The sequence below is a fragment of the Papaver somniferum genome, chromosome 5 (genome assembly GCF_003573695.1).
Source record: "Papaver somniferum cultivar HN1 chromosome 5, ASM357369v1, whole genome shotgun sequence".
NCBI lineage: Eukaryota > Viridiplantae > Streptophyta > Magnoliopsida > Ranunculales > Papaveraceae > Papaver > Papaver somniferum.
The window spans coordinates 185,545,870-185,558,701 of record NC_039362.1 but is presented as its reverse complement, the minus strand read 5'-3'; the positions used below and the strand labels follow the sequence as shown (position 1 = coordinate 185,558,701).

Genomic DNA, 12,832 nt, shown 5'->3' with positions numbered 1-12,832 from the left:
CTTTTCTTTGACATGCAGTTGATTTTTAGATTATGTATGCAGTAGTACATATATGACATACTGAAAAATACTGCTTTGATTTGGTCTTGGATTCTCTGAAATCGATTTTCCGAATGTTATAGCCTAATAAATATTGAACCTTTTTTTGCAGGTGGTGTTTGTATGGGAAACTAAAGGAGAAATGAGAGTGTGGGATACAATTCTATTGCTAGTTTTTCTTTTCTTTTTTTTTTTAAATAGTTTTATCATTTTTTTGTATAATCCAGAAGTACGTATATGGAATACTGAAATAAAAGTGTTTCAGTACTGTAATTTTATAGATTCATTACTTGTTTTTGACATGCGGTTGATTTTTAGATTATGAATCAGCAGTACATATATGGAATACTGAAACATACTGCTTTGGTTTTGTTATTCTTTATAGTTTTATAAATAAAAAAATTGATCCACAAGTATATGTATATGGAATACTGAAATAAAAGTGTTCGATTCTGTTTTTCATAGACTTATTACTTGTCTTTAACATGCATTTGTTTTTTAGATTATAGATCAGCAGTACATATATGGAATACTGAGAAATTTGTTGTTTCACACGTGTTTAGTTGTAGGGTATAATAATCATTTTCTTGATTTAAAAAACTTTGGACCTTAGGATAAGGATAAAATCCGGTTGGACCATACTATAAATAACTATATGGGCCTAGGACCAAACATCAAATTTTCCAATCTGAAATGACCTAACATTAATACGAAAGGATTCCGACATTAATCAAATTATATGAAGAGATAAAATACCTGATGCCACACCATGTGGAAGATCTTGTTTTCCATTTGTATAATCAATTCTTCTTGATGTAAATGTGCAATTGGCTTTTAGATCTCGAAAAGTTGCTCCATCTTGCCCTAGAATTCTTCAGTAACTAACTTTCTCTATTAGATTCTTAGAAAATTCTGGTTGTTTGGGGTTAAATTTGGGGTATGGATTCGATTCTTCTATGGAGGAAAACAAAAGTTTTCTTTTGAAGGATAAGAAGAAAAAAAAGATAACTGATAGACGGAGTCGGCGAGAAGCGAAGAAGACGTGATTATAATGTTGTATACCGCCAAAAAGTTTTTAGCGTCTTTTTCAAGTTTTTGCTATAAAACTATACTGGAGTTGCTACAAAAGTTACAAAATGCTTTGATTTGTGGTAATTTGTCAAATTTTGGAGGGACAATTATGCAAAATCCATAATTTCCAAGCCTAATTTTCCTCCCTAGTCCTCATTAAGTTACGCCACTGAGTCAAGCCACATGCAGTTGCAGGAAATCCCACAAATACACCCGTTATAATGATAATAACACAAAGTTTAAGTCATGTATAGAAACCCAAACATTAATGATATCATTCACCACTTTGACACTAAAATGATCTTCAGAAACACTTTTATTGACTGTATGGAGTTCTTACAATAATTTCAAGACGAGCTTACATATAACAATGGAGGAATATAAGATGAATGCTAAGTTCTAAAGATATTCTCTTGGTTCTCTAGATTATTTCTTTAGCACTTCTCTCTGTTCACCTCTCTCTCTCTATCAATTTGAACCCTTATATAGACCAATATGGCTGGTAGAAGACAACTGAGGATCACATGCAAGATCTATGTTGACTGATCTTATTTTAGTTTGTCTTATTCGCCAGGCTTTGGGAAAACGCCGATGTCCTTTGTGCTATTGGTTATGTCTTTCGCACAATTCCTTTTGAGCCGATCTTCACTCTGTCTTCATCGCGTAATTTTTTCTTTGTGTTCACTCTTTACTGTCATGCTTACATTCTTCGCCTTGGTCTTTGATTATCGTAGTAGTTTCGTGTTTAGGGTTGTCTTATTTGGGGCGAGGTTTAGTTACACTAGTGGAAAACAGCAATTCCGCGATCGCCAGGACACGTCATATATACGAGTTAAACGACCTGTTCTAGGGTTCTCTGAATGGGTCGTTTATAAAGCGTTTTTTAATTGCACGACCCTTATTGCGTGGGTCTCTGAACAGAGACCGTCTCTTACAGTAACTAGATGCTGACCCGCGATACCGGTCGTAGATTTGAATTATAATATAAAAAAAATACAGATTCAGATCAACTGAAATGTCTGAATGGCTGAATCTGAATTAATCTTACTGGCATTTTAGTCAAACAGTCAAGTCAAGTTAAGTCAAACTATAGTCAAGTCAAATTAATGTCAAACTGAAATTCAAATGCAACCTCAAATTTAATAGAAATCAAATGCAACTCAAATATAACTGATATTCAAGTGCAACTCAAATTTAACTGAAATTTATAATCAAACTGAGAATTTGAACATTCATTCATTTTATCCATTGAGTGTAAAATTACACAAAAAAAGGATGAAATGTTGAGTTCAGAGAATACATGTCCAAGATAGCTAGTAAATTCTAACAACAACCTGTGATTCAATCACGAAGAACTTAGTAAGTAAGATACAATTAGATTATATACCAGCGCAATCTTTAGATACGAATTGAATGTGTACAGCAAAAAAAGCCCCCATACTTGACTAAATCTCAGTATGATCTGCAAGCTTGCAGCTACAATCAGGACTCTTTGAGTTTCCATCATACTTTTTAAAAATCTCTTCAAGTAGAGAATACATGTGCATAAAACTAGCTGAATCGTTAAAGTTAAGGAACATAAATGGAAAGAGGTGTAGAGATAATCAAAGTTTGTATGCAGAACTTACTTAATGAGGTTCAATGATTCGTTGTAGAGATGAGTCTCCGATAATGCAGAGGATAGGTACAATATCAGCAGAAGAACCACCAATGACTGCCAGTAATCTGGTTCCAAACAGAACTTGCAGAAATGTGTGTATGCCAGATACAAATAGTGGTGTTTGTATCACTCGTATCTTGACACACTGAATGGAGCCTACGAAGATAAAAATCTTCCATTAAAACCAAAATCAAATAAACATCAAAATTGAACATATCAATACACAAGACAGGGACTATTGATTCTTACAAAGGTACCACCATAATTGACAAGCATCCAATGCTTAAGCGCATTGAGCCTCTTCAAATGCTTCTTCAACCCTCTTGCCTGTTACCACACCAAAATTAGTACACATAGATTAATGTCAAACTCAGGGAATCCAAATATACAGTCCTGTAATTTCATAAATATCTTATCCCTGGAAAGGAAACTCAAAACAACAATATGAGCATATCTCATAAGACATTGTCGCGGAAAATATACAGTGTAAGTAAGCCCAGGATTTATCGTAGAACTTTCATAGTGAACACCCTGGACGAGTCGGATCAATAGCTGGTCATTATGTAATAGAAACAACATTACCAAATAAGCTACAATAAAGTTACGTCCAGATGAGCTACAGGGGAGTTACAGGAATTGAGAATAATTCTCAAGAATCCTCGAAAATGCTAATCAGTGAACATATTAACTGGGTTAAGTTAAGTTGCAAGGTAAAAGATTATAAGTGAGCTCATTTATTAGTATCAAATTAAATTCTATATTTCACAGATCAGACATAACTTTTATGTTTTCACTCAAAAGATGCATACCAGCATTAAGGTCTTAGTAATTCAAACCCATATGCGGAACCAGTAAAATAAAGGAATGGTTACTTATAAAATCATTTGCTGAAGATCCCACATTAATCTACAGACTCCTTGTATCATTGGCTATGTTTTGCTGACAAAGCAGTCACCAATAATGTACCTGCAAACAAGATAGAATGTCAAGCCCAGTGAAACACAAGTTTATACGACTTTAATTGTACTCTTGCCCCCACACGTAGAGGTTCTGTACAAGATTCCAACAACAAAAATAAACCAAAATAACAATGGAATTAACTAAGTATCCCAGCTAGGGGAGGGAAGTCATGGAACTCAGTGAGTCCTTTTTACAAAAATCTATGAAAACAAATGGTAAAAACATGAAACCAAGGTGAAATCTGTACAACAATTCAAAACTAAAATCAATATTTAAAAGATGGAACTCATTGGGTGATTTTAACAAGCATGTAATAGGATATCTCAAAGTTCAATTCATTCATCTGTTTATGATGGAAAACTAAATTTGGATGGATACATTCAATCTTCACAAAAACATTTATATATCCGAAAACCAAGTCTGATAAAAGCAAACTAAGTGGCTGACATACAAACCATCCAATAACACCTAGAAAGTATTTCAATGTCTCATCCAAAATGGCTTCAATCGACAGGCTCCTCTCATCTGCATCAACAAGTATTACATAAAGCATCAATAGTCACCAGCAAATTCATCCAGCAGCATATGGAAAAAATTCTTAAACGAAAGAAATATTTTTACTATGTAATTCAGACCTGGTAAAATCCAACAGAGTTTAGCATAAGCCTCAAACTCATTCATGTGATTGACATATTAGAAACAATTGAGAACCAAAGAAGCTTCCACAAAGGCACATGCTTAGATGCTGATAAAGCAATTGATTTAAAAACCACACCGTACCCACTAACGCAGTCACAATTAAGTGGAATCCGGTTAAAGTTGTTGCTAAAAAAGTAAACATATAAGAATTTAGTTCAACTGGATCTTCAAAAATAAGAACAAAAAAAAAATAAGAATTTAGGACATTGTGATTGAAATCAGCTTCAAAGGTGGAAAGGGGAGTTTAGCATCCAGTACTGTAGGAAATCACATACAAGAAACGAGTTATATTTGGTATAATATCCAATGAGTTAACTTTCTATAACAATCCGTAGGGATAACGAAGATGATAATATATGTAGAACTCAATACCTTAAAGCCTCTGTAGCTAAGATAACACCCACCAAAAGCTCTACATAAAATTGATATCTACAGGTACAAGTAAATACAATCTCTCTACAAATCAAAAATAAATCCATCATTAACTAAACAACAAAATCCTAATCCACAAAATCCAACCCTAACTTAAATAGTGAGATTAGGAAAAAATAAAATTCGAAAACCTAATTACATCACCTGATACAGTTTGAAGAAAATCAAATCATAATTAAATGGATTCGTTTGCAGAAAATCAGACACGACCCAGAGAATTTTCATACCAAATCTAAAGAAAAATGAAAATTTCTATAAATAAAACTTAGTGAAACCCTAATAAAACACCCATATGAAATCCTTAATTTCATTCCAAATCTAAGCAGAATTTCAGATCTACTGATTTCCTTTGTTAATAAGATAGCTTATCAAATGAAATTAGAGTTTTGATTTAGGGGATTTATATACGAATGATTGTTCCTGAAGTTTGGTAAACAAAACTAGAAAACGAACAACAACTAAAAAAAGATCGGTGTTGTTGGTGGTGCGCTAGAGGGATGATGGTGGTAAACAATTTTTGGTGTATTGAGGATCGATGTTGGTGGTGTTCATGGAAGTGAAGGGGACCGATGGTGGCTGGGGGGAGAAGAGAAAAAAGAAGAAACAAGGGAGAGAGATGCAAAGGTGAGAGAGATGGAAAGATATGAGGTGGGTGAAGAGATAAGGTTTTTGCGCCCGCTCACTTCAGAATTTAGATAGCTCAATCGTGGTCGTACACAGTGTGGGCCCTAAAATCCTGATATAAAACTACCAGATCTACATCGCAATTTAAGGGTCTCTGAATTGGAGGGCAGAATGGTAAATATATTTAGTTGTTCAGAGACTGCTATATAGGCTTTCGGATTTTTTGCGTGTTTTTACCATATGAGCGACCGCTATATTTGGTCAACGGTCCAACTACGGTCAACGAGGGTCTCAGATGTGGATGGTATAATACCCATTTTCCATTAGTGTTATGTCTTGCGCGATATTTCGCCCCCACAGCACGATTGAACTTGAAGAAGTTAACATTAGAAAAAACCACTAACTAAAACATTTTTGCCACAGATGAAGTGCAGCATCAACAAGACCTGGTGAGTCATTAGATAGAACAAGCGCATTCCAGGGTTCAAATTCATGGGAGAGCACCAAGGTAGTTTGTAAATATCGCCATTCCATAAGGAGGACTTGGTGCCAAGGTATTGAAAAAGTGGCTTGAAATAGCAGGTTAAAGGGAACTTCACTAAACCAGAGAAGAACCAACTAGACATGCAAAGACATACAGGTGTATCGTGTCAACAGAAAAATACAGGTACACAATTCAGAGACAGTTTTGATGTTTAAAAGGATTAGGTGGTTCAACACATCTCTCTATCAATGAGCTCATTATGCCGAAGACAGTCAAGAACTTGTTTAACACCTTCTGTTGCATTGTCAGTTTGCTAAGGAGATATGGAGGCAAATTTTCCTTTCTTTATCAATAGGTCTCCTCCAATCTCAATGATGCTAGAAAATGTGCAGTCTCTATCAAAAGTAAATGGGGTTTTCGGATCGGGAGCTCTTTTTGAATTGTAAGGGCTAGATTTAGATAGGTGATCTCCTGATAGGAAAGTATCCAACTTTGTATAGATATATGAACAAATGTTTTCAGTAGTTACAGTATAAAAGACAAGACAAATGTGAATGTTACTGGCGAGCAATTGTCACTGGACAGAAGTATATAACATGAAAGATAGTAATAGCAACAACTTGATAACCCTTGGGATATTGTAGCGAGCAGGTGAAGATGAAAGATCGAGCCCAATGGGTGAAGAGCCTGAAAATGAATTCGGGGAAGTAGAACTTTATTTAGAACAACCAAAGTTGCAAGTAACTTATTATGGTTAACCGTGTATACATTATATCTTCACGAACAGAAGAGGTACTACTTACAGTTGTACTCTGCCAATCCCAGAACTTGGTCTTCGAGATCGTACAACACCAATTTATTCGTTAGAACCAAATCTGCACGAATACGATAGCATAAATGTATATCATTAAACTGTGCAAGGTTTTTGGTTAATCACATGAGTTCGAGCATTACCTCCTAAGATGATCTCGTCAGATTTCATACCGTCTTGCCAACCTAAACAATACCTCTCAAGATGATCTTTCTGTCAAGTGTCAAGCAGCAATTAGCGAAACATCTAGTTGACTATAACAAGAGAGTGAGAGGCAGAGACAGAGATATTAAAGCAGAATCAGCTTCTGGTCGTTAAATTTAAGCCACTTTTACTTACTTTTAGGATCAAATAGTCATGTGGGTATACGTTCAACTGGACTGAATTCGCAAAACCAAAAGTGACAGTAGGAAATTCGTCATTGATGCTGCAATCATTGAGTAGATAATGTTAATATCATACATGTACTGCCAGGAACAGAGGTACTGTATTTTATATAATTCTTTCACGTAAAGCATGAAAAATAAGACCTTTTATTGAATTCGAAGCACTCAAAGAAATCATTATCAAATTGTTTGCTCAAGTTGGGCTGGCTAGCTAAAATCTGACAGGAAAAAGAAAAGACGAAAGAGAAAAGTTTTACAAGGTGAGAATTTCATATAAACTTAAGGCTTAGCATACATATTGTAAGTTATGAAATTTCCATACCAATTGTCTCATTGGGTTGGAAATTGCTAGTGGGAGATACGCCAATGTGGTGCCACTATCAATAATTGCTTCTTTCTTGTCTCTGAATACTAGTTTCGAAATATTTAGGACAGCATCCCCCACTTGAATTGATTCCAGAATGACATTGTAATGTGTCCTGAGAAAAAGGTTCCAACCAATTAATATCTAACAAAAGCTTATGAAACCAATGCTAATAATGAGATGAATATGAAAGTTAGATTAGATGACATACTGATGGGCAACTAATGGCGTAGTTTTCAACTGCGGTTGCACTACTCCTCCCACCAAAAAGATTCCTCCACCACGTTTACCATCTAGGCAGTGAGCGAATTTCTTCTTCACCTTGCCTGATGATGCCAGTTGTGATAGTATAGAGGTAGTTGCAGCTCCAAAACCGACTAGGCCGTCGAGAGCTCCTTTAGGAGAGACGAGATTTCCCGACTGTTGAACTCCACAACTATCTCAAAGAACACAACAAATCCATATTAAATGTAAACCAAACTACACCATGGAAAAGTTCATAACAAGAGACCATAGAAATGTATTTGGTCTGTATGTTATACACTAAAATTTGACCTAAAATCATACAAGTCTATCATCTTTGAATTTAGAACTAATCTCTTATATGTTTCAGTTTGTTAAACACAAATTGCAGAAAACAAGCAACTGTAATTGTAAACAGTTTTGCATGATTAGCCGATTAACCATGTAGGACTATTAAAATGAGGTATGCCGATAACATGGATAATTGGATTGCTAATAATTCTATGTTTCTTTCATTCATTCACCGAACAATACATACACCGAGAAGTTGCACAACTTACATATATGAAATTCCTACAGATAAGGTAACTGCCTAAACAATGGGGTGTCCAGATATAACAGGACACAACTCTGTAGAACTCTTAAACATTAAAAAAGAAAAAATTGCTTATAATTAAGGAACTCGAAGGACTAAGTCCAACTGACATGATCAATTGATGGCTGGTAACCAAGGAAAATTGGATGTCATTTTCACAGACAGATGGAAGCCGATATGCAAGAATGGAACCTAACTTGCAAATGAGTGCAGGGTAATAGAATAAAATATCAACCATATGTCTAATATGAAAGCCCATATTAGAATATTCCCAATATTGGAGAGGTAAAAAAAATCATTCAAAATATGTCACAGGAATACTGGGACTGGATATGCAACAACCAGTTTTCAACGGAAAACTTCCGTTCTGACTTTCTAAAGTGGCCAGCTGCAAGCTCACAAGTGAGAGCAACAGTTCTCTTCAACCATTGCAGAGGTTCAAGGTCGCATAACGGCACACAAGATCCAAAATATACCGCCTTCATATGGATCTTATACGACCTTAGACCTCCATGATGGTTGCAAAAGGATGTTATTCTTGCTTTTGAGTTTACTACCGAATGCAATCTTGAGACGAAAAACAGTATAAATGATAAATCTTTACCATCCAGTTTCCTCGCACACTCAGAAATCAGCTAAAACCAGAGTGTTTCCAAACGCATATATAATCCAAAGTTATAGCGGCACATTCAGCAACAAAATTCTTACTAATGGTAGAGTTGATTTAGAAAACTAATCCATAAAATACTATAAAGACATAAAGAAAACATGGCAATGTTAAATAATTTACAGAAGTAGATTGAGTCTACAGAATTTCTAGCATTTAAACATCACCATGTTCATGTTCTGCATAAATTAGTTACTGTTAAGTGATTGAAGTAACACCGCATGCATTCCCAAATTAAGTTAGCTTTACATACCCAAATGTAATAGGTGAACTCGCAAAAGTTGTCTGATGGTTTCCTGCAACCTGATCAAACAGAATAGTATCTGTAACTAAGTATCCAACACTTTCACTTGCATCAGCATATTCTAGATGATATTCACAACTGCCACCATCAGATGAACAAGCAGGACTATTATTCATATAAGAACAAAATGGATCACCACATGAAACTTTTGCCGATGTTGAAGATCTTTGAGGGTCATATAATTTCAGTTTTAGCTGCAAAAAATCAAAATAGCAATGTTATTAGTGAATTGTTCAAGAAACATAAAAGAAGTAGACATCATGTTATCTTAACCGATCTAGAATTTGAATTTTCCACTAAAGAATACTTTTGCAACTACTTCCAACTACTTAAGTTTGGTCCATCGTTGAACATTTAAGTCTTGTTTAAAGCATCAGAGTACTATATCACATTGAGTATTTGATTATAAGACTCTTGTGGCCTGCCTTTACATTAGGGCCATTTTCCTCATTTGCTAGGATCCATCAATGGCCATAAACAAATTCAGCTAAGAAGTTAGCAGATACTTATCTTTTTCTGTTTTCAAATTCCACTTGGAGAATTATGCTTACAGCATCAAATAACAAACAAATTCAGCAAATCAAACAAAAGCCTTAATTTCAAATTTTAGGGCACCAAATATGCTTACACTAGAATAAAATTTAGGAAAAAATTCAGGGCACCAAATATCCTTTTCTGTTTTTAAATTTAGGAAAAAATTCAGCAAATCACACAAATACCCTGATTTCTAAACAAACGCAGTATGAGAACCCTAATAACAATTCATTCAACTAAATCAATTAATCAAGATAACTTAAAATTTAGAACTACAAGAATGCCTAGCCAAATTAAAGCCCTAAATTTCAATCTCACCAACAACACAAATACCTTAGATTGACAAGAAGAAGAAAAGGTTAGATACTTGCACCATCAATTTCAGTGTGGTTAGCACAAGGGTTACAGTTGATGCAATTAACCCACGACACGTCACTGCCTGTATCTACTAAGAGGAAATAATCTGTTGGAGGAGTTCCAATACCCAGCTTTGTGTAGTACACTCTGCAATAGTCGAAAAGAAAAGATAATATAATATCAATTTGCGGAAGTTTACAGAATAACCAAATCTCTTCCGTTTGGTCCTTAACCGTTGACAAAAGTCAAATATCTGAGAATAACCAAATGAAAGACCTGAAGTACACAAAATTTATTTTTGAAGTAAAAAAATTAACATTACGTACTAACCCTATTCCTGTTGTTTTCCCATCACCGCTCAAAGGAACGTCGATAGCAGCAGAAAGATGCCTGCCATGCCGATAATGGTCATGAGCAATCAAATCCATGAGAGTGGCTTCACTTCCAAATTTATGCTTGACTTCGAATACACCTCCTCCTTCTCCATTAACTAAAAGAATTGAAAGAACTTTCACAAAGAAGAAGAAGATCATAAATATTCCCATCTTTTTGAGAGGTATTAATCTTGAGAATATCAACTATCCCCTATGCAATACAGAGGTGGAGACTGCTGACCGTTCACTTCTTCAAGTTCTTTTAAGCATGGGATAATAATGTTTTAGTAGGAAGATGTAAGAGGGTATGGGAATTTTGAGTTATGCAGAGTGGTCTGGAATGTTTGGTTAGAAAGAAACAATGGATTTTTTGGTAGCAGCAGGCGAAAGAGTTCTGATGAGCTTAAATATTTGATCAAGGAAAGCAGAGTGCTATGGAGTAGTGAAACAGATACTTCTTCAACTTCTGCTTAATATAAACTTCCTTATCATGATGACTTGGTAAGCATTATCAAATAATGCATCAACAAGATAGCACTGCTTTAAATAACCATACTTTAATGGTTTTCGCTTTTCATTTTAAAGATTCCACTTCGCCATTTATAGACAGAAGGAAGTTTCTTGTATGTTGCAGTTTAATGCATGGTTACCATTTTCACATACATCAAACTTTTGAAAACTAGGGTAATCTATTTCGTCTTGTATACCCGTATTAATTCTTGGTTGTTTAATCTTTCAAACTTGCAATTTTTCCAACTTCATTAATGTATCTAGTGTTTATAAATGGCAACCAGCTGTTTGAAGTTACTTTCATAATCCCATCTCTTTGAGAGAAGACTTGGAGTGGTTTAAGCGCATAAACGTAGCTTCCAAAGCATTAGCAGGAACGTACCTTATGTCAGGGAGGGGCGCATTAGCCAGAGGCTGGATTTTGGGATTTGGCCTCTCGAAGACTTGAACCAAATTTACAAAAGAAATCAAGCTCTCTGCTTTGTTTGTATTATACTTGCACCAAACATTCTTTTTTACTTTTGCATGCGCACCATTATAAAAGTCTTTGAGCACTGATAGCATTACCACATTTATGTAGTAGCAAAAGAAATTGCTGCTCTCAAAAACAAAGAAAATTATTGGTGATGGCCAGGTGTTAATTACATACCAAAACAAGGATAGTTTGAGTGAGACTTTGTGTGGGTTATGCATTCGAAGGTCCCTTCAAAATAAGCAAAATGATAGTATGAGCCATCCATTCCTTGTCCTTTACACATCACTGAAACCTCACAATTAATGTCTTACTCGTTGGAGTCAAATAATTCTAAATAACAGTGATAAAACATCGAAAATGGTATATAGCTAGCTGAATGACCGCTCGTTAACAGCATTGTCTGATGTGGCTGATGGAGTGTCTTTTTATTCTTCCCACGTCACTTAAAACCAAAATGCTTCTGAATTTTTTTTGGTTTTGTCGCAATCATGCACCCTCACATAATCGATTGATTTTATGAAACATGAATTAACTAGATAACCTAGGTGTTATTGAACAGAAATTGAAAACTCTTCCTGCCGTGAGATATTGATCAAATTTAACATCATGAACAACAAGCAACCTTTTATTCGTCTTTTATTTGATTCTCATCTCCTCCCAAAATCTTACGAATTCATTACTGATTATTATTTTCCACAAAAAAACCACAACATCTTATTGTTTATGGTAATCCAAAACATCTAAGTCATCTTGATCGAGATAGTTATAAAAATCTATAAAAGTAAAAATCAATATATGAAAAAACCTTTGATCCCCGATCAGAATGACTAATTGCTGACAACCTTTGATCTATCTACAAAAGTATTTCTAAACCTAATTAATTGGTCATTTAGCATTGTTCATTAACAATAATCCTCAAAAATAACAAATTTAAGACAAGGAATCTCAAGGGCCATGAACGACTTTCTGATATTAGTGAGTCCTAGAAATCAGATCTAGGATTTCAAACGATTTGTTTACTTGTAACCATATTATCTCGGTTGTTATATGTTTAGGATTTTAAACGTTTATCTATAAAAAAAAAAGTTGAAGAAGAACTATATTCTTCTCTTCTGAAGAAGAAGAGCAAAAGAAGATCGAAAATTTAATTTTAGTTTTTATAATTATTATGATGTGTTGTACATTAGATTCCTCTCTCCGTCAGGTCGTTGCCACGTCAGAAAACGCTGTCAACCAGCTGTTA

The 12,832-nt window shown here is 34.8% G+C and overlaps 1 protein-coding gene across 1 annotated transcript; it reads right to left on the bottom strand.

The window, feature by feature from the left end:
- Window positions 1–6,436: 6,436 nt before the first annotated feature.
- Window positions 6,437–11,028, bottom strand: LOC113283940 (aspartic proteinase-like protein 2). The gene is made up of 10 exons (XM_026533320.1): window positions 10,561–11,028; window positions 10,245–10,377; window positions 9,289–9,533; window positions 7,742–7,966; window positions 7,489–7,645; window positions 7,311–7,384; window positions 7,120–7,207; window positions 6,924–6,993; window positions 6,773–6,844; window positions 6,437–6,656 (listed from the first exon to the last, which is right to left on the bottom strand). Exons 1-10 carry the CDS (start codon window positions 10,773–10,775, stop codon window positions 6,544–6,546), a joined length of 1,392 nt encoding a protein of 463 aa, XP_026389105.1. The 5' UTR covers window positions 10,776–11,028; the 3' UTR covers window positions 6,437–6,543.
- Window positions 11,029–12,832: the final 1,804 nt, after the last annotated feature.